This window comes from Podarcis liolepis (genome assembly GCF_965112155.1).
Source record: "Podarcis liolepis genome assembly, chromosome: 10".
In the NCBI taxonomy this organism is placed as follows: Eukaryota; Metazoa; Chordata; class Lepidosauria; order Squamata; family Lacertidae; genus Podarcis; species Podarcis liolepis.
Window position 1 is genome coordinate 6,191,925 of NC_139562.1, and position 23,048 is coordinate 6,214,972.

General features: G+C 43.3%; 1 protein-coding gene across 1 annotated transcript in view; it reads left to right on the forward strand.

Moving 5' to 3' along the window:
• The first annotated feature begins 908 nt into the window (after positions 1-908).
• NET1 (neuroepithelial cell transforming 1) overlaps positions 909-23,048 on the forward strand; it is a 63,868-nt gene continuing 41,728 nt past the window's right edge. The window contains exons 1-2 of the mRNA XM_083461241.1: positions 909-1,261; positions 21,863-21,929. Coding sequence (XP_083317367.1) covers positions 1,050-1,261; positions 21,863-21,929 — 279 coding nt within the window. The 5' untranslated portion in view covers positions 909-1,049. The remainder of the gene's footprint in view (positions 1,262-21,862; positions 21,930-23,048) is intronic.

Here is a 23,048-nt window from a genome sequence, read left to right on the forward strand (position 1 = left end):
GTGGTCAGATGGGCATGTTATGGGCTAAGGCGAACTTGCAGGTGAACTGGTCCAAAATAGTAACACCTTGAACACTGCACATCTCCGAGCACTGGTTATATGCTGACAATAGATGCAATATATAATATTGCATGCAACAGGAGAACTACATACACCACCTTCAACTCCTTCGAGTAGAGGTAAAATATAAATGCATTAATCAACTAACAGAATAAACTTGTCCGCAGGTTTATCCTAGCAAAAGTTTCCCCAGACCAGCATTCATTTCTCTGTATCTTTTAGGAGACATCTGTAGGCAGTGCTGTATAGAGCTTTTTAAGGTTGAATGTTATAGTAAAACATTATTTTTATATATGCTGGAAGCCACCCGGAGTGGCTGGGGTAACAGCCAGATGGGTGGGGTACAAATAAATTATTATTATTATTAGAGTAAACTGGACACTAGTGGAGGAGATGGAAACCATGGCTGCTGCCATAATGGGAGATGAATTCTCAAATGAGTTATTTTATGGAAAAAAATAAATACATACACAAAATATGTGTGTGTGTATTATATTATACTATATTATATTATAGTCTTTTTCTTATGATTTTAGCTGTGTTCTGGTCTTTTATCTGTAAGCCGCCTGACCTGCCAGAACGTGCACAAATAACTACATAATACACCATACTCAGGAGCAGACCCACTGAAACCCGTAGGAAGCCTCTCCGTTCATTTCTGGAGCCTAATCCTACTCCTTCCACGTACCGCGAGACGAGGCGATACGAGGAAGGGGGAAAACAACCCACCCTCATTCTTTTGAAAAATAAATAATCCCTAAAGCGAAGGAGGCCTCAGGCCTGGCAGCTAGGCCTCTCTCCCCCTCGCACCCCGCGCCGTCTCCTAGCAACCGGCCGTCGGCGGCGCTGATTGGCCGGCGCGGCTCCCGCCGCCATTTTCAAACGGCTTTTTTTGTGCCGCGGCGGCCGGGCGGCCCTCCTCCCTCAGCCGCCGCCATTAACCATTCTCGTCCCGGGCTTCAGCGGAGGCGAGTCTGGTCTCGCCCGGCATGGAGAGCGGCCCCCTGGCTGAGAAGCCCCCTCTGAGGAGGAAGGGGAGGCGGCGGCGGCAGCAGCAAGCGGCGAGGCCCGCCGCCGCGGGGGGAGCGCCTGTGAGGAGAAGCGACGGCGGCGCGCCATTCCTCGAGACCCCCGGAGGGGCCCGGCAGGCCGCCGCCTCCTCCACCTTCTCCTCAGCCTCCTCCTCAGCTTCCTGCGGGCGGTAAGTGCCTCCTCCCGCCCCCCGGGTCCTTAGGGTGAGGGGCGGGTGACGAATAAATCCACGATAATAGGAATAATAGTAATCGACGGGGGGGGGGGCGGTATGAGGTGCTGGTGGTGCTGACCCCCCTCCCCATTATTATTCGCTTCAATAGGTGGGGGGCGTAAGAGCCTTCAGCCCCCTCCCCGTCACAGGGACGATCCGATTGCATCACCACCACCATTATTGATTATTGTACTATTCAACCCCAGGCCCAGTTTTCTCCCTGAAAAAGGGGAGGGGGTGGTCTGAGATAAAGCGTGAGGAACCTGTAGAGGGGTCCCCCCCTCCCCCACGGCACACCTGTTAAAGGGATGAGTCCAGTACAATCTTATTCGCATTGCTGTATGGAAGACAATCTGACTCAGCTACGAGTGATTGCCAAAGAAGAAGATTACCATTATTATTATTATTATTATTATTATTATTATTATTATTATTATTATTAGTGGTGTTATTGATGCCCAGCCCCAGCTTTCTACCTGAAAAGGGGATGGAGGGGGTCTGAGATAAAGCTGAGAACCTGCAGAGGGGTCTCACCTCCCCCACGGCACACCTGTTAAAGGGATGAGTCCAGTACAATTTATTCGCATTGCTGTATGGAAGATAACCTTACTCGGCTACGAGTGATCGCCAAAGAAGATTACCATTATTATTATTAGTAGTAGTAGTAGTAGTACAGTAGTAGTGGTATTAGTGTTGTTGATGCCCAGACCCAGCTTTTTACCTGGAAAGGGGACGAAGGGGGTCTGAGATAAAGTGTGAGAACCTGCAGCCCCCCCCACCCGTTAAAGGGATGAGCCCCTATTCGTATTATATCCTTGTATCATCTTGAGTCGAGTGCAAACTATTCGTATTGTATTGTTGTATTGTTATTATCACACACACACACCCTCATCTAAAAGGATTTCGAGCCGCCACTGCACTCAAATAAAAGAAAATGAATGGCGGGTGAAGAAGAGGAGCAAATGCGACAGTCCCCTATTTCACCACCCATAGCAGTATGGCAAAAATCCTAAAATCAGAGTGACGTAGCCAGCCAGCTCTTTTGTATATTTCATCCGGATCTTTGAAGTGGGCACTTGATATGTGATGTGTGTGGTTTTAAAAAAACAATGACACAGCAGGCATCCATAAGAACACAAGAGCGCTGCTGGATTACAGCAGAAATCCGTCTCATTCTGCATCCTGTCACCCACAAAAGCCAGCCAAATCTGTCCCGTCCCACCCCTGGGAAGGTCAGAAAGAGGGCATAAACTCAATAGTATTGCTCCTCAGCAACTGGCAAAACTGCATGTTTTAGATTAATGCCCAAGGGACCTTTCCCGATGACACAGAAGCTGTTTATGCAGTGTGTTCAAGGTGCAAGTCTTTTCCCTGCCCCTCAAGATGTGTGCCCACTGAGGGGTAGTTAATGCCGCAGAAGACAGAATCGGGATTCAAGATGACCGTAACAGATTGCAGAACTGGGCCCAAACTAACAAAATGAATTTCAATAGGGACAACTGTAAGGCTCTACACATAAGCAGGAAGAACCAGCTGCACAAATATCATATAGGGGACACCTGGCTTACCAGTACTATTGTTGTTATTACTATTAATACAATTTATTTACCACCCTTTATCAAAAGATCAGGGTGGTGTACATCAATATCAATGATAAAATCATAATAAGAAGTAAAATAATAATAACAAGAGTCCTATCCCCAACACTTGCAGGCCATAGATTTTTTAATAGCCATAGACCTGGGTAAAGAAGAATGCTTTTGCCTGGTGTCTAAAGACATGTAATGATGCACCAGCCGAGCCTCCCTGGGGAGAGCATTCCACAGATGGTGAGGCACCACAGAAAAGACCTGTTTTCTTGTTGCCACCCTCTGAACCCCTCTGGGAGAGGGAACATAGAGAAGGGCCTCAGATGACGATTGCAGAGTCGGGGTCAGTTTGTATGGGGAGAGGTGGTCCTTAAGGTATTGAGGTCCTGAGCTGTGTAAGTACATTTATATGTGAAAAGGATCTGGGGATCTGAGTGGATCATAAGCTTAATGTGAGTCAACAGGGTCATGTAGCATCACAAAAAGTGAATGCTATTCTAGGCTGCATCAACAGAAGTACACTGTCCAGATCAAGGGAAGTCATAGTACCACTCTATTCTGCCTTGGTCAGACCACACTTGGAATGCTGTGGCCAGTTCTGGGTGCCGCAATTTAAGAAGGGTATTGAGAATCTGGAATGTGTGCAGAGGAGGGAGATCAAGATAATCAAGGGTCTGGAAACCAAGCCTTATGAGGGGGAGGAGTTGGGTATATTTAGCCTGAAAAAGAAGAGACAGAGGTGACATGAGAGCCATCTTCAGATTATCTGAAGGGCTGTCATGTGGAAGATGGAGTGAAGTTGTTTTCAGCTGCTCCAGAGAGTAGAACTCAAACCAATGGCTTCAGATGACAAGAAATGAGATTCTGACAACCATCAGGAAGAACTTTCTGACAGTAAGAGCCGTTTGACAGTGGAACGGACTACCTTGGAAGGCTGTGGACTCTCCTTCCTTGAAGGTTTTTAAACGGAAGCTGGTTAGCCTTGTGTCAGGGATTCCTTAGCTGTGATTCCTGCATTGCAGGGGGTTGGACTAGATAACCTTTGGGGGTCTCTTCCATCTGCAATTCTGTGATTCTATCAATGACCCAGGCAAGCGTTAACTCACATTCCCTTCAAAACAGTTCATTATTCATTTTTTTGATTTATATACTGCTTTTCTGCTCAGGCACATCAGGCAGCTTTTAAGTTTAGCACTAAAATGGCTGCGTTACATAAAATGAAGTTCAACATATTCCTCTCATGCTAACTGGGAACTGATAGAATTTGCGCTTGCTGCCCTGGGCTCCTTCTCTTCTCAGTTTAGGGAAGCTAGTTGTGTGGAATGATGCACGGGATAAGTTTTTCTTGCAGACCTGATATTATGTCTAAATCCGACCTTAGGTCTGGTCTACCTATGCAGCAGAATGAGGTGGCAGAATCATGATAGGATAAAATAGACTCTGTAATTGCAGATGAGGTAGTAATCAAATAATAAGCAAACACACTAGCACACTAAGGAGAAAAGTTCTAACACAGCCTTCTCCCTGCTGTTGTGCTAGTTGTCTGCTAGTGGGGTGGAGTTTTTTTATTTTTAAAACCAGGTCACGTTCAAAATCTGACAACATCCCCCTCCCCACAGCCTAAAGTTGTGCAGTACATTCTACCACTGCTAACCTTGATCTCATAATGTTGCAACGTGCAGATGAAGCCTTTAACATGCAACATTTCCTTTATTGCTAGATGGCCTTCTACTAGCCTTTTATTGTAACTTATTTTATTCAGCAGCCAGCAACATACTTTTACTTATTTCAAGTAGGTCAAGTTTTCTTGAGGCATACAAGGACAAACAGGGTTGTTTTAAAGCATTTCTGCCCTGGCCAAGATTGCTCCCATTGCACAGTACTTCATACCAATAGCTGGCTTAATGGAGGGGAAAAATTGAATTGATAGAGTTGGTCTCCATTATTGGAGCCAGTGATGGCTATGACATCCTCTCTCTTGAATTCTTACATACCTTTTCAGAGGTCCTGGGAAATTTCAAATCATGTCCATTAATTGGGAAGTGAGGAGAGCAGACGCTCTCTAGGAGTTTAAGTGCAATGCTGGCTTCCCCTTAAATACAGAATGTGTGAGAGACAGGTGGAGAGTTCAGGTGCTGCCTCTAAGGTGAAGGAAGGTGCCCTCACTCCTGCTATTCCTATTGAATGATTCCATGATGTAATAATAAAGGTCAGCTGCCACTTATGCCAGGGTATTCTCAACTTCACATAATATTTGGCCCCAATCAAATAGGCAGCCAGTTGACCAGCATCCCAGCCCTACTCTGTGCATGGACTGCCAACTGGCAGTGTTGAAATGGGATGAAACATTTGTTGTTACTAAAAGGTAGGTCAAAGCTGGTATAAAGTTATTTTACACAAATTCTGTATTAGCATTTATGGGTTGCAGTGCTTGTGTCCTCTTTGTGTAAGCTAGGAGAACATTAAAACCACTCGTCCATTTTATAGCAGAACTATTCTAGGGTGAGAGAAAGTGACAAAACAGGTTTAGCATTCTGCCAGCCATTTTTGGAGCAATCCTGTACAAGTTTACTAATGGCAGAATGTTTAAAGGTGGCTCAGATATGTGTACCACATGTGCTTTACTTTCCAAATACATGGTACTGGGATTTTGAGTATCAGTCCATGGAACCCTCAAAAACATGCATTCTTGAGTCTGCATCTTACCCATTTTTCTGAATCCCAGGTTTAAAGTGAGTCAATACTAAGTTTAAAATGAGGCTGGTTAGTTGGTTGTTGAAACATTGTAAGATGAAGCACTGTTCCAATGTCATATGGAAAAGAGTTGCCACTGCCGAGAACTCCACAATACAAATTTTATCATAATATTTCAGAGAGATTCAAACCAGTTGTAGGCCTCTTTGTAAATTCACTTTGGGTATAGGTTAAGAAATCAGCCCATCCCTTCAATTGCATTTTGAAATATCCAACTTGCTGCTTTCTTCTTCTTCTTCTTCTTCTTCTTCTTCTTCTTCTTCTTCTTCTTCTTCTGTTTATCCCAACTGAATGTCTGTTGTAATGATGCAGAGATGTTTTCTTATACACTCAGGCTCTCACATTGGGGCACTCCTTAAAACCTCAAGCTCAAGGGCACAAAACTCCTTACAGAAATTAACAAGGCAAGGCAGGGTGAGTGGGTGCAGTCCTTCCCTTAAGGACATTTCATGCAACACAATACAAGGCATGCTTTAGTTGGAGGTATATCTCCCATTGGGGATTAGTCCCAGGAGTCTTAATTAGGGTGTAAAATTACAAAATATAGCTCTATTTAGCCCCTAAGTGCTCTGGATGATTGTTTCAGCATAACTGATTTTGTTTTTATAGTCTGGACTTCCTTAGCTATTCAGTCTCTCCTACCTAATGTAAAGGGATGCGGGTGGCGCTGTGGGTTAAACCACAGAGCCTAGGACTTGCCAATCAGAAGGTTGGCGGTTCGAATCCCCGCGACGGGGTGAGCTCCCGTTGCTCGGTTCCTGCTCCTGCCAACCTAGTAGTTCAAAAGCACGTCAAAGTGCAAGTAGATAAATAGGTACCGCTCCAGCGGGAAGGTAGACGGCTTTTCCGTGTTCTGCTCTGGTTCGCCAGAAGCGGCTTAGTCATGCTGGCCACATGACCCGAAAGCTGTATGCTGGCTCCCTCGGCCAATAAAGCGAGATGAGCGCTGCAACCCTAGAATCGGCCACGACTGGACCTAATGGTCAGGGGTCCCTTTACCTTTACCTAATGTAAGGTGTATGGTGTGAAAATGACTTCCAACAGGAAAGCACGGGGTGCAAGTTGTTCTTTTTAGACCTAGAAAGTGAGGCCTGACAAGCAGACCTATGCTTCATAGGCTTAGATTTAACTAATCCTTGATGACTCTGTAAATACAGTTCTTGAGACACCTAACAATGCCAGCCTAGCTGTAGAGTGTTGACTGTAAGTCAGCCCCTGTCCACTAGATGCCAGTAGATGATAGTGATAATTATAGAGACTAGGCGCTGTGAAAATTAGCTGTAATGTTAGCTGCCCCTGCCTGCAGTTTGCAGTGTAAACAAGGTAAGGCAGACATGGTTTGGGAAGGCTGGATGCAGAACAAAGCAGAATTGGGTGCTGAACTCCTAAAAGATGGGGAACTTGGGCCTTTTAAAATGTTGTAGGATTCCCACACCTGTCACCCCTTACTATGCTTCCTAGGAATGAGGGAGTCCAGCGACACCTTGAGGGCCGCAGGTTTCCCACCTCTTGGCTAGTAAAAGCAAAGGAGAGAAAATATATTAAAAACTACAAATTATTACAAGGAAAAATATGTCTTCTGAAATTAAGACTCCTAGGTACCTGTGGCCTGAACCACCAAGAACTATGCTTCTTCCTTTAAAGTGTTGACAGCATTTCCCAGAAATGCAAGCTGTGATTTGAATGCCAAAGATTAGCTGAGGGAAATACACTCAGATCACTCACACAAAATATTACTATTAACAAACAGGTGTTCACACATGTTTGTGGATTTCAAAGGGAAATTCTGCTCTTTCTCCCAGCTAGCAGTAGTAGTTTTGAGTGACCATCTGTCCTAGGTTCTTTAGCTGAGATTCTTGCATGCTGCGGGTTGGACTGGATGACCCTCAGGATCCCTTCCAACTCTACTATTCCATGATTCTAACTGTGAGTACAACATAACTATATATTGGGTTTGGTGATTCTTGTTATTCTTGAAGTTGAATGCTTCCCCCTACACAATAAAAAATGATCCCTTCACTTTGGTTTCGGCCTGTAGTGTGATAGAGTGTCCTACCTCCTTTCTTGCTTTTTAAAGAAATTAAGTTCTGGGTGTGAGCTTTCCCTCCAGGTTTCAAGGGAACATGTACAGATGGGAGAGAAAAGTAAACAGATAATTGGGAAAAGGCTGCAACTCGGAGGCAAAGTACATACTTCTCTTATAAAAAGTGCCAGCTTCAATCCCTGGCATCTCTGGGTAGGACAGAGAGAGAGCTACCAAAACATGTAGACAGCACTGAGCTAGATGCACCAAGGTAGATTCTGAATCTACTATAGCAAATATTTTCCTTTCAGTTTCTCCTTTCTTTTTACTCTATGGTTCATAATACAGTATAACAATGAAACACAGGAATGGGTTGATTGGTGGTGGGAGCCAGGAGTAGAAAGTGAAAGGAAAAGCTTCATCAGCATGATTTGCAAGCCATCCAGAACAAGTGAAATTAACTAGACTTTCCCCTGTATGGTTATGACGGATGATGCAAGTGGGGAACGAAGAGCAAGCTCCATGCTTTCCAGGAAGCCATGTGGACTTCATGAATACAAATGATGATTCCAAACAGTGCATCAGATTTTACCTTTGATGCTGATTTTGTAATGTTCCCCATCAGAGAATTCCACCCCCCTTGCCCCAAAAGCTCGTCATTGCTAGAAAATCCAACCACCCATTGCTTGGAGGCAAACTATACAGTGGTACCTCAGGTTACAGACGCTTCAGGTTACAGACTCCGCTAACCCAGAAATAGTACCTCAGGTTAAGAACTTTGCTTCAGGATGAGAACAGAAATTGTGCGGCAGCTGGAGGCCCCATTAGCTAAAGTGTTACCTCAGGTTAAGAACAGTTTCAGGTTAAGAACGGACCTCCAGAATGAATTAAGTTCTTAACCAGAAATACCACTGTATTTGGTTCTATCTTGGTCTGAAAGGATGTCTTTTGTTGTTGCTGTTTCTTTCCCCCTCTTATCAGAAAAGGCCCCATCTTTTTATTAACTGGCATTAGAATTAATCGCTTAAACATATCATTTTATATTGCACATCTTTTCCCAGTTCTTAAAGAGAATGCCACTAAAGCTGATTATGACATGTATCTTAACATGCTGTATATGCATGAGCACAAGGTGGCGCAAATGATGCTGCTTTTGTATTTTGACCAACTTGGTCCTTGTATGCAGCTGCTTTTGGAGAGTGTTGTGGAAAACAGCATATTTTGTTCTGTATGGAAAGTCTTTCAGTTTTCAGTAGGTAGAACAATGTGAGTGTTTGCAATGGTTGTTCTGTGTTTGGCTGTACAATATTTTTTCTTCCTGACCACAGGCCATTTCCCTTTTGAATAGAAAAGTGTGCATTCTTCCCTCCCCAGCTTCTCCCCTGTAGTAAAAGTTTCTTGACATGTTATTCGGAAGCATTCTTGAAGCTTCGACCTAAGCTACACCAAACAGGTTGTGTTGCAGCAATATTTCTGCATCTGCTTCAGAACAGAAAAGTTTTTATAGTGCAACCTTATGTATGGTTACCTGGAAATGAATCCCACTGTGTTGAGTGGTGATTATTCTCTGACACAGTGGTGCCTCGCAAGACGAAAAGAATCCGTTCTGTGATTCTCTTCGTCTAGCGGTTTTTTCGTCTTGCGAAGCAAGCCCATTGATGGATTAGCGGATTAGCGCTATTAGCGGCTTTTAGCGGCTTATCTGCTGATCGGATCAGCTGATAAGCGGCTTAGAAAAAGGGGGGGGGAACCCTGCAGCAAGCCCATAGGAAATTCGTTTTGCGAAGCACCTCCAAAACGTAAAACCCTTTCATCTAGCGAGTTTTCCGTCTTGTGAGGCATTCGTCTTGCGGGGCACCACTGTAGTGTGCTTGGGTTGCAGCCACAGAATACTTGAATTGTTCACTTTACAACAATTTCTTGTTGAGGACTGTTATTTTAGTAGACTTGCAAGTAACATGAAAACAGTGAATTGTGCAGATGGTTGTGCTGTGGTTGTGTTTAACTGGATTGCGTTGGGTTAATAAACCTGGGGCTACGGTGGGGGGGGGGGAAGCACCCTGCACTCTTAATGTTTTGGAAAGCTGCAAGCTTTTTTCTGCAATGTGTTCAGATGGAAATAAATGCCTTTCTTCATTCTCTTCTAATCCCAAAACGTTTAGAAGACATTTTGCACATCAACATAACTCAGGATACTTCAGTCAATAGAGTTTCAGTTTCATTGTTCTGTATGGGACAATGACAATAAAGATATCGTGTATCTAAGGGTCATGGGTTTGAGCCCCACGTTGGGCAAAAGACTCCTATATTTCAGGGGCTGGACTAGATGACCCTTGCAGTCCCTTCCGATTCTACAATTCTATGGTTCCAAGCACATGGAAAACAGCTCCTTCACAGCTGACTTAATAAGCAGCGTTCTTGCACACTACGGAATGTAGGTTCATCTTGTCCTTGATCCGAACACAGTGTAGAAACAGGGATTACTATTCCTTGGGAAGGCCACAGTACCATCAGCTTGGTGTTTACATGAAAATGCAATCTGGCTGCTTGGTCAGAATAATACATCTCTTTGTGTAGATTAACTCAAAACTGGAGGCCTGCTTTTACCACTTGTGTTGTCTTTAATAAAATGCACACGCAAACTTTTTTGTTTATGGCCATGCCAAAAGGCCACCACAATTCATAAATGGATACAATGTCAATGTATATGTGAATATGAAAGGGAATACTGTATGCTGTAACTTTGACTTGAAACACTGTTGACCTGCATGTTATTCTCTCACCCACCCCCCTGAGAACAACATAACTTCTTGGATATACATCTAATATACTACATATCAAATAGTAAAACAAACCTTTCTGAATGTGCACAATGACACCTGTACAACTATCCTTTCACCAGAGATTTTGATGTGGCATGAAAAAGGAAATGAAGGAAGAGACTAAAATAGTCAGGGTTATGCAAGTTCAGAAACTACCTTTTTTTCTCACAGAAGGAAATTAGCAAGCTGCCTATGGTGAAAGGGTGTCTATGCCTCAAATCAGCTCTTAAAACGTTAAAGGGGAGAGGCTGTGGTAATGAAGCAGGATGGGTGGGACAATGGGATGTGGTTGCTAGCTTTTCAGTCATCTCATCTAGCTATGTGTTTTACAAGCAGGGTGATATGCAGGAATTAGCAGGAGGAGCTATGCATGGCAAAGTGACCTACATTATCACTTGTTAGGTGCTCCGCAGTAAGCTGCATCTAAAGGCTTGCTTATTTATTTAGCAGAGAATTGACACCCTGCATTTGGGTCCCAAAGTGGCCTGCAGTTGAGACAGGAACTGGAATAAGGGAAGACTATTTCCAGCTCTTCATGCTATTCAATTTCTAAATGAGCTGCTGGAGATGAGGCACAGAACTTCCTCATCTTCGGCTTTGGCTGCTCCCTTTCAAAGTTTTATCTTCAAGCAGACAAATTTAGTGTCTCATGCCACACTAGATCTTACAGCTCTGTTGTCCCAGGTATTTTAATTTTCCATTGTCTTTTATTACCATAAGCTGTAGTTTAACATTAAAGCCTCTTCATGGTCCTAATACAGTCGTTTGGTAAAAAGGAAAAATTATTTCTGACTCAACTTGTCAATGGCTGAGGAGGGTATCTGCACAAAGGCCAACAGCAAAATGCTAGGTATGAGAAAAGACTGTTGGGCAAGGGGAGAAATTAGGTGCTGAACATTTGGCTTTTTTACTGCTCCATTAAAAAAGATGGCTTGTTTGAAATTTGATAGCCAATTCAGCACACCTGTTTTCTGATGCTGTATTGTTTTTAATATTCGGTTGGAAGCCTCCCAGAGTGGCTGGGGAAACCCAGCCAGATGGGTGGGGTATAAATAATAACTTCTTATTATTACTTGACCACAAATCCTTGTGCAGACCAAAAGTTGTGGGCTTTGTGTCTCTAGCAATTTGCAAACTACAGTGGTACCTCGAGTTACATACGCTTCAGGTTACATAAGCTTCAGGTTACGGACTCCACTAACCCAGAAATAGTACCTCGGGTTAAAAACTTTGCTTCAGGATGAGAACAGAAATTGTGCTCCGGCGGCGCAGCAGCAGAAGGAGGCCCCATTAGCTAAAGTGGTGCTTCAGGTTAAGAATAGTTTCAGGTTAAGAACGGACGTCCAGAACAAATTAAGTAATTAACCCGAGGTACCACTGTACCTGGTAGTTGGTTAAGAAGAGAGGGTGGAGACATACAGTAGACATAGATATGGCTGCTCTTTTATAATCACTGTGGACCTTTAAAATGAAAGATCCATGAACATAGCTTGGCCACCCCCACACAGTGGTTTTTGTTTTTTTAAGGTTTGCTAAATGATATAGGCATTCCCCCTAGCAGACCCAGCCCAGTTGTGTTCATCCCCCAAGCTGCCTGTCTCTGCTGCCTCAGCCTTTTCCTGGAAGATTCCTTTTGCTCTTGTAGTTCCCACTTATCTCTGCTAAATGCCTAGTATTTGTCTTGCTCCTGCTTTTTTCCTCTGTCCCACTCAGATCTGAATACTTGTGAAATTATTTCTCTTCTCTGACCTGAAAGTTTATTTCTTAGCTATTCCAATATGCCAGTAAATGGTAAAAAAGGTAAAGGACCCCTGGATGGTTAAGACCAGCCCAAGGCGACTATGGGGTGCTTTAAAGGCTCGACCAGCTTCTATTTGCCCTCTTTCTTTCAGGCCTGTACATTCTGCATTCAAGATATATTTTAGGCTCATGTGCTTGAACTCATTGTCTACAGATCATCATCTGAGGTTTTTCTTCATGTGCCCCCCCCCCCCAGAGGTCTGGACAGTGGAAACATGAGAAAATGCATTTTCTGCGGTGGCTCCCCATTTATGGACTGCTCTCCCCATGGAGACTTGCCTGGTGCCTTCATTACATATCTTTAGGTGTTAGATGAAAATGTTTCTCTATAACTAGGCCCTTTAGCTGATTAAAAGTTCTATGGCCTTTTAAATGTGTTTGGGGGGATGCTATTGGTTTTTTTAAATTATTATGTATTTTGTGTTCTCATTCTGCATTTTTATGTTGTAAACCACCCTGTGATCTTCAGGGTGGTGGTGGTGGTACTACTACTACTACTAATTCATTAATTTGCTCTCTGTTTCCAAGCTCTCAGTCTCCCCCTCTCTCCCACCTGCTTCCCCTGAGCACAAGCTCTTTCTATTTCTCTGTTGGACTTTTCCCAGTCAAACACAACTCCTTCCCCACAACTGCCTCCTTTTAAGTACCGTATGTAAACTGGTTGTGACTATCCTTTTGATGGTCAGCTTCCATCTCATCATATGAGTGAACACTCCATAACTTTGCAATGTCTAGAAAGGATTGGCAATATGTTCCTAACAACAGTGGACAAAGTTTAGCCTATTATGTATGGATTTATTTCCCAAAGATAAAAATATGGAAACTTGTTTACTGTACAGAATACAGTTGATCTCTATGCACCCATCCCCTATGCAATGGTACCTCGTGTTAAGAACTTAATTTGTTCTGGAGGTCTGTTCTTAACCTGAAACTGTTCTTAACCTGAAGCACCACTTTAGCTAATGGGGCCTCCTGCTGCCGCCACGCTGCTGCTGCACGATTTCTGTTCTCATCCTGAAGCAAAGTTCTTAACCCGAGGTACTATTTCTGGGTTAGCGGAGTCTGTAACCTGAAGCGTCTGTAACCCGAGGTACCACTGTATATTCCAGTGACTAAATGTATAGCCGAAATCTTGCTGCTATTCATTGCAAACACTGCTTGAAAATAAAGGAATACTTGTCTCATAAACAAGGTGATCATCTAAAATAAGTAGCTAACGGAAAACAGTGTCTTAATCATGGGAAATGTGTTTTGTGACAAAACTCATGCCACGACTTCTGCTGATCCTAGTTGGGCATAATTTCCCACAAGAACTTAAAATGTCTCTTGAACTTCACCCCCACCCCACAACTGGCAATTCTTTTGAGCTGGCATAATCTGCGAGTGGGGTTTTTGCTCATGGATTTGGCCCCGTGCCTTTATTTGATCTCTGCTGTTCGTCTGTGGGAGCACTTGAAATAGGTAGGAAAAAATGTGCATCAAGTTCAGCTAGCCTTAGAATTGGCCTCTTGCCTGCTAACTGGAAACATGCTATTAGTCTGGAATTCTATTCTAGTCTATTAAATAAGATGGAAAGCTTACTTAAAAAGGAGGCAGAGCAAATCCCAAGGGGCTGGTGGGTGGCAGCAAGGAATCGTGGGCTGTGCCACGGTCCACGTGGAAACAACGTGGTGTGCGTCTTTCTACAGGAATGAGTACAGCACAATCTGCCCTTTCCCATCAACGCTGTTGTTTGCTGTTCTGCTTTGGAATTAGAGTTCACTTTTTTCCTTGAGCATTGGCCATATATTAATCCTATTTATTGCTGAGGCTGTAACAGCTGCTTAGTGCTAGGTCTTGGGTTTTGTTGGTCGTGGTCCTAACTGTCTACCTTCATTTTTCAGTTGTGTGCCCAGGCTTTTGCTTTTTTTTTAAGAGTAGGAGGCAAGAGATAACATGTCCTAACTGATAAGCCAGCACCAACAGAGTGTGTTGGACTTGGACCTGTGAAGTCTTGTGGTGTGTTCTGCTGTTGACTCACTAGATAGATGCCTTTGATTCCGTTGCAGTTTCTCTGCTTGCTTCCCTGTTTGTAAAATGGGGATAACTGGGAGCAGAGCCGGGAGTGTTTTTGGACTCTTGGAGATTTGATGCAGGCTACAAAGTATCTGATATTTCTCCCAAACTTGGTTTGTTTTCCTATCTGGTTTAGAGGTATCACTGTGAGGGGTATTCAGCACAATCCTACTCAGAGTAATCCTACTGAAGTTAATGGACATGACAAACTTGTTTTATTTATTTAAATGGGTCTACTCAGAGTAGGATGCAGTTAGATAATAATAATAATAATTTATTATTTGTACCCCGCCCATCTGGCTGGGTTTCCCCAGCCACTCTGGGCAGCTTCCAAAATACAGTAAAATATCACAGATTAAAAACTTCCCTGAACAGGGCTGCCTTAAGATGTCTTTTAAATGTCAGGTAGTTATTTATCGCTTTGACATCTGATGGGAGGGCGTTCCACAGGGCGGGCGCCACTACCGAGAAGGCCCTCTGCCTGGTTCCCTGTAGCTTTGCTTCTCGCAATGAGGGAACCGCCAGAAGGCCCTCGGCGCTGGACCTCAGCGTCCGGGCAGACCCTTCAGGTCGTCAGCTGCATGGATTTGCAAGTCTGCTACCAATTCCAAAACCTGTACAGGAGGGGCAGGGCTGTTGGCACTGCCCTCATGCCACAATATATAATAATAATAATAATAATATAATAATAATAATAATAATAATAATAATAATATAATAATAATAATAATAATATTAATAATATTAATTAATTAATTAATTAATTATTATTATTACTATTATTTATTTATACCCCGCCCATCTGGCTGGGTTTCCCTAGCCACTCTGTGTGTTTTCCCACTGAATATTAAAAACAATACAGTATCAGACATTAGAAACTTCCCTAAACAGTTGTCTTTTAAAAGTAAAATAGTTGTTTATGGCCTTGACATCTGCTGGGAAGGCGTTCCACAGGGCAGGCGCTCTGTGGAAGAAGGCCCTCTGCCTGTTTCCCTGTAACCTCGTAATGAGGGAACCGCCAGAAGGCCCTCGGCACTGGACCTCAGTGTCTGGGCAGGATGATGGGGGTGGAGACGCTCCTTCAGGTATATTGGACCGAGGCCATTTAGGGCTTTAAAGGTCAGCACCAACACTTTGAATTGTGCTCGGAAACATAGGGATATGCATGTACCACACAGCTACTCATGTGCTCCACTTACTACTCATACCCATGTGCCACAATTAGGTTTGAATAGAGCTGCCTTCGACTCAGATAAAAAGGTCCTTTGAAGTCTAATTTCAGTGCATGGGGCGGGTGCAGGTGGGAGACAGGATGGGACCCTGAAGGACCAGGGAAGTCCTCTGTGGGTGTACTCAGAATTAAGTCTTGCAGAGGTCACGCCGTCATAACACTTTGCCCAGAATATCTTTTGAGTACATTTTGTGGTTTGAAATAGTATGCTGGACTCTGGTACTGTGAGAACCTTAAGCCACTGAAGCAGACATCCCCAAGCAAGTGCCTGGTTACAGTTGTTTGAGCAGGACTGTAATATTGTGGCTCTGCAAATAAAGCAATAAGGTGTAGGCTTTCCTACCTGTAGGTGGCTCATATTCTACCCAGAGATCCAAATGAGTGACTCTTTGCAAGCTTGGAATGTTGTCCAGAGTTAGTTTCCTTTGCAGAGTAGCTTGGCCTGAACCTATTACAGGTTGCTAGGCAGTTGACTTGGACCAGAAGTCCCATGGGAGGAAAATCCGGAGAGAACATGAAAGCAAGGTCCTTTGCCAATATAGGAAGTCTGCTGTTGGGAGATAGTGGAGGAGTTAAATGGTGAATTCGGGGTTGATGCATGCATGCTGCCATGATGATGTGGGAAGCATGCCAGATCACCACTGCCCATCATATAAATTACTCGTGGATAATGACACTTCGTTAATATTCTCTGATTAGCTCAGCTGTGTTGCTTCACCTTTTCAAGCTGGACAAAGAAGTTGAGGGCAAATGTTCTTGGAAGTCTGTCCCACTGCGCCATGGGACTTGTTCAAAAGCTGGCGTGTTTATGATCACAGCCATTGTTTTCGCTATTTAAAAGGAGGTGGGGGAAGCACATGCACAGTATTGCTGAAACCTGTCTGAGGTGTCTAAAGCCCCTTCCCCCAGAAACCCCAAAGGATATAAAAAGATCAAAGTCGTGGCTGCTGTAGGCTGTCTGAAAAGTACAAGAAGTCCTGAAATCAACAGTAGCAGTCTGTGTCCGATCCACTTGGTTTCAGTGGTCAGATTTTGTTTTGCACACTGTCCCACCCACCAATTGCTATTTAACCTTTTCTACCCAGTTATGCCACTTTCATGGTTTTGCTGTATTAGAAGCAGCCACTAGAATTGGTAATTGATTCAGAGTTGCAAATTGCCAAATAGTGGCTCAGCCAGAGTGTTTTGGGAGTTGCGTCTCTCGGAGGGTAGAATTTCCCCTTAGATTTGAGATTTCTACCTTTCCCACTCCTAAGGATTTAAGAATTTTAACATTATGTTTACTGTATGTGAAAAGCTATATACAGTATATATATTTTAAGAAACAACAAAAGTAGGTTAACAGTATAAGCTGTGTGCAGTGAGGCTTACTTTTTAGTAAACATGTAGAATTGTGGCCTTAAAAGATGTAAACTAGATACAAATACATTGGGCTGAAAGAACTCGCTTTCCAACCTAGGAGTTAAAAATGCTTACTCGGTTTCTGCCTTGTTTACAACTGTTAGTTAGAGGGTGCTGAAGGTTATTTCCTTGTTGTAATTGTAAATTGTCATTAGCATAATCTAGCTGCCTGAAAATGCATTATTCAACATGCATTTAATATCATTGAATAGAGCTGTGCTCAGTGTTTTAAAACTGGAAAAACAAAGCTGGTTAGAAGCCAAGGAGGAAGGAAATAGAGAATTGCTACCCAATTTATTTTGGACATTGAAGGGTGTTTTAAGGTTAACAGGGCTACTAGATTAAACTCTCTGGACAAACCCTCAAACAGAACAGCTACCAAAGTTTGGTTGAATATGCTGATGGAATCTTTTGAGACTTGCAGTAATTTAGGTGACTTGGAGGAGAAGCTGGACTGGAAGATATACTGCTACCTAAGGGTCTCTTGTCTAATAGTGTTAGGTATCTGGGCTGTAATGTTCAGGCTGAATGGACCAATGTGTGTTGCTCAAGCAGGGAATGAAGAAGAAAGCTTAGTTCTGTTGAATTATAAGGCATTCATATTTAGTTTTTAGAAATATGCAGATTTATTAAAATTGATCCATCTGTTTTAAAGGCAGATGACTGATTCGTAACTAAAAATGTTTTGAATACATGACAGCTCAGCTATTTATTTTTACCTCTGCATCTTTTGGGACCTTCAAAGTGTCCTCTCATCTACATTTTGGGAAGAATCCAAGCTTATTGTTCTGTTTGATGTTCCCAGCATGCTTCCTCCACAACAATAGATTGACAAGATATGCATATAGTGGGGATGGGTAGCAGGCTTTCCTTTGAGTTAAGCAGGCAGAACAGGAAACCTACCACAAGGGTCCAGTATATTTGGCTGAAGGGAAACACTCTTGTTTTTCCTTCTTCAGTTTACCTCCCTTGGTGCAGATTAATTCTGGAAGGGGAGAGGGTGGGGAAGGTTAAGCAAACAAGCTGAGCTTCCAGCCAGGCAGCCAAAAGGAACTTGCTGTCAAAGCATCTTTGGAGAGGCAAAGCAGAAATTAGAAAAAGAACCAGATGGCATAAACATTGAGATATGCTGGCCAGACTCCTGGCTGCTTGCAAAGCAAAGGCACCATCCAACCTCAACAGGAGAATATCCTGTTCTGTTCTATCCAAGTGGATGGCGTGCACTGCTGCTCCATGACGGATTTGCCAATGACAGGATTCAGTTCGCTGCGTTACCCTACCTACCCATGGTCTGCTGGATGAGACTAAATGTGGATAAGGGAGACCTCATACCACTGCACTTGTGCAAGTTGTGGCTATGGAGCAAGACACCCACAATTTATTAACATATTTATATTTATTTCAACAGCCTGTCTACCACTTAATCCCAGTTGTCTCTAAGTGATGTACAGGAGGCTAAAGATGAGTTAAAACAATAAAATCAGATCCCAATTAAAAGCTTGCTGGATTAAAGAAGTCTTCAGTAAGTGCCAGAAGTTCAACAGGGAAGCGGGCCTGTCTTACCTCAACTGGAAGTGAGTTCCATAAAATTGGGCCCACAATGGCTCTTGCTTGGAAATAATAAAAATAATAATAAAAAAATTTATTTATATCCCGCCCTCCCCAGCCGAAGCTGGGCTCAGGGTGGCTAACAACAGTAAAAGTAACACAGCATTCTAAAACCAATTCATTCTAAAATCAATTCAAAATCAAATTAATGGCAACCATTGGGCTAGAGTTCTGTGAGGATGACCAAAGGAGGGGGTCAGGCTGTGCCTTGGCCAAAGGCCTGGTGGAACAGCTCTGTCTTGCAGGCCCTGTGAAAAGATGTCAAGTCCTGCAGGGCCCTAGTCTCTTGTGACAGAGCGTTCCACCAGATCAGAGTCACAGCCGAAAAAGCCCTGGCTCTGGTTGAGGCCAGCGTAATCTCTCTGTGGCCCGGGACCTCCAAGATGTTTTTGTTTGAAGACCATAATAAGGTCCTCCGTGGGACATACCAGGAGAGGCGGCCCCGTAGGTACGAGGGTCCTACGCCGTATAGGGCTTTAAAGGTTAAAACCAGCACCTTAAACCTGATCCTGTACTCCTCTGGGAGCCCGTTCATCTGTACATCTGAGCCATAGGGGACCACTAACAGTGACTTCCCTGAAGACAGCTGGGATTGAGCACAGAATATAAAGGATCAGGTGTTCCATGAGGTGTCCTGGACCCAAGTTGGTTAAGAACATTGGAAAGACACTTGGAAAGTAGTAGGGCTTCCTAGGGATGACCTAGACCTGGTATGTGTTTTGTATGCAAAATGTCCCAGCTGGTAGAGATCTCTGTGGAACCCTGGAGAGCTGCTACCAATCAATGTAAACAGTATTGAGCTAGGTGGAGGAATAACTCGGGAAGCTGCCTTGTATTATGTTCCTAGGGATGAAAACCTGTCTCACCTCCAAATGGGAGGAGAGGCTGGGATGATGGTAACTGCAAATTATGGCTGGTTGAATAGTGTATTCCAGGACGGTCTTAAGAACAACTTGTCTGTGCAATTGAGAGATGTAAAAGTTATCCAGTTACTCCACACCAGTTTGGAGGTCGGTGACTCCAACAACTTTTCTGCGGGGGGGGGGGGGAGTGAGCAACTGACGATTTAGCATATTGATATAGACAAATGGAGAGGCTCAGAAGCTTCCTGTCAAATCCCAGAGTGACTGCAGCTATTTGCTGGAGGAAGTCGTGCCATTGTTCAGTCTTCCTCAAGTAAATATTTAAGAGTTTCTAGTATGCTCAAATGGCTTGTCAAATAGCACCAAAGAGCTCTGAGCATCAGTAAATACAAAGGAACAGAACAATGCCCTGGCCCTCTGAATTCTACCCAGCAGAAGTAGCAAGAGAGGAGCCGGGTTCAATAACTATCATCTTACTGGCCATGGTGGCTAGAACAAATATTTTCTTCTGCATTGTAGCAGCAACATCAATGTGCATGCTAAATGGTAGATGTTTTTGTCTTCTCAGAATCGTCTCCACATCCCCCACAGATCTCCCATCTATGATTTCTCTTCCCAGTTTTTAAAGATTGTACCTTCACAGGTCCCTGCATGTCTCCTGTGTAAATGATGTAGAACAGACATGTGTTTCAGATTGATTCAGCAGAACACTGGTTGAAGTTATACAGTTTACAGCATTCATAGGACTTCCACCCACCCAAATACTATGATGTAAACTGAAGCACAGAGTGGAAACATTATAGCCTGCTAGTTGTTGGAGCTTCATGTAATAAAAAATCCATTATTTGATCAAATTAGGTGTTGTCATTGGCCAATTATATAAAACTACTCTTCTGCGATATTAAAAATCTGAGTTTTGGATAAAAGCTACGGAGTCCAAAATAAATGAAAAGGTCTGTGCCTCAAGCTTATTAGACAGTGAAACTTGGAAGTGAACGTATTTGCTTAAGTCTGTTCTAGTCCTGGAGAATGACTTAAGGCACTGGATTTAACACCCTTAAAAGGTGTATGTCACACAACTGTGGTATTGTATGAAATACTCCCTGGCACTGTTCCATTCTCTGCAAGGCTGATTTGGCCACTGAAATACTGAGACAACCTTGCAGTTGGAATATTTGTCAGAAACATGTGGCTTCTTCAGAACCTGCAATTTCCATGGAAGTCACTGACATATGGCAGATGTTCAGAAGCACGGAAAGAATAACAATAGTTATTTATTTTACTTTGTACCTTTATGAAAATTCAGGTAGTGATCATGCAAAGAAATAAGAGCTTTTCCATTCTCTTGCACTGGAAAGCCAGAAACAGCTGTTCTGTTCTGATGAAAGCAAGCATGCAGAGACCTGAGCAGAGTCAGTTCTAATTTTGGAAACCAAGCACTGGTGCTGAGATGGAAGTTGTTAGGAATGGAGTGTTCCCTTCTCAGTTCTTGGCCTGGAATTACTTCTGAGGGCATTTTAGTGGGCTGCAGTTTCACGATATTATTACTATTATTTATTAAAATTTGTATACCATCCTTTATCTGAAGATCACAGGGCATTTCACAACATAAACATTCAAAATGAGAACACAGAATACATAATAAAACCAAAACAAACCAGTAACCTCCTTCCCACAAAATGCCATAGAATGTTAATTAGCCAAAGGCTTGGTTATCGAGAAACATTTATGTAACTTACCGGCCAGTTACCTCTCTCCCGTTCCTGAGTAAGGTTCTTGCGTGGGTGGTCAAGGACCAGATCCAGGTGTACTTGGAGGGAACTCACTTTACAGATTCATTTCAACCAGGTTTTAGGTCCGGTTTTGGAACAGAAACTGCTTTGGTCACCCTGTATGATGACCTCTGTTGGGAAAGAGACAGAGAAAATGTGTCCCTGTTAATTCTCCTCAACCTCTCACTGGCTTTTGATACCATCAGTCATGGTATCCTTCAAGAGTGGCTGTCCGAGTTAGGGGTGGGTGGCCCCACTTTGCAGTGGTTCCTGTCCTACTTGGGTTTTCTTTTCCAGAGGGTGATGCTTGGGGAGTGCTTGGGGAGCCATCAGTGTGGAGTTTCCCAGGCTTCAATTTTATTCCTTATGCTGCTTAACATCTACATGAAACTGCTGAGTGGTATCATTTAGAGTTTTGGAGTAGGTTGTCAGAATATGCTGATGACACATAACTCTGCTTAAAAGCTCTCTGCCTTGCATGGGGTCAAGGCTCACTTGGCACACTGGCACATGCACACATGTGTATGTATATCTTGTGCTAAATGTTCTTGATAGCAAAGCAGCCTGGAACTCTGTAAGAGCTTCAGGGTTTTCCTTGTAACTGCTGTCATAAACAAGAAAACATTTTCTGTCCACAGGTACTCTCTGCGGCGAGGAAGCTCATTCACATTTCTAACTCCTGGGCCACATTGGGATTTTACTCTGGTGAGTAAAGCAAACAGCGTATTAATTCACAATTGGAATAAGGAACAAAGGAACAGTTCATGTTCTTCCTCTCTCAACTAATAGTTTGTTCTGTGCCCAGACAGACAGCTACAGTTTTTTACTTTCTGTATGCTGCTGGCGGTTAAACCAGCTTTGCTAGCTCTCAGATGGTAGTCAGTGTACCTGATCTGCCTTGTGAGACTTACATGATGTGCAGCAGTGTATTTTCATGTGCTAGAACAACGTCTGCCATTAATTTCTTCTTTTTGCATACTGTAACAGAATAATTTGACCAGCTGTGGATCGAGTAGAATTTAAACAAGACCTGCTGAAGTCAATGTGATATATACAGCACCTACAGTCAGGAACTGATTTCCAAAAAAATCATCCAGTAAAAAGATATTTCCCGTCTCAAAATGAGTGTGCCCATTGCGTCTAGATTTCCTTACATGTAGAAGCTACTTCCACTCCTGCAGCTCAGAAAAGCATATTGCTTTTAGCAGGAACACTGTGTGGCTAGACAGCTAAAGTAATTTTATCTTCTAATGGCACTTTCTGCTTACACATTTGTTTCTTGCCTGGGACTATTGGCATCATTGGAGAAAATAGTATTTTTTTTTTCATTTTGCTTATTGGAGATGGTGCATTTCAAACTTAGAACACAGAAGGCATGTTCAGGCATTTGTCTGAACATGTGAATGCTGTATCTGGTGGGAGGCAGGGGCGTACACGCACGTCTTGCCCCAATGTCTCCATACATGTTATCCTTTATCAGTGTCCCCAGTCACACGGAGATTTATATTCATGTTCAAGCAATCACAAGAACAAGGCCTTACAGACGTACCCTGCTCATTAAGTGGAAGTTCATGCTGTTTATCTAGGGGGAAATGTGCTTCTCAAGGGTGACTAACTATTATGATCTTAACTGTTGTCTCAGTTTTGATCCTGCGGTGACTAGCTAAGACTGGTCATTCCTTCAAGGCAACAACCAAAAAAGTGATTACAATGCTATGCTCCCGCTCTGCCTACTTGAACCTCATCTCCCCACCACTTCTAATTCTTCATGAATTGCAGAAGCTAGATAGGGATGCTAAGGGTTATATATCCAGCAATCTTCTA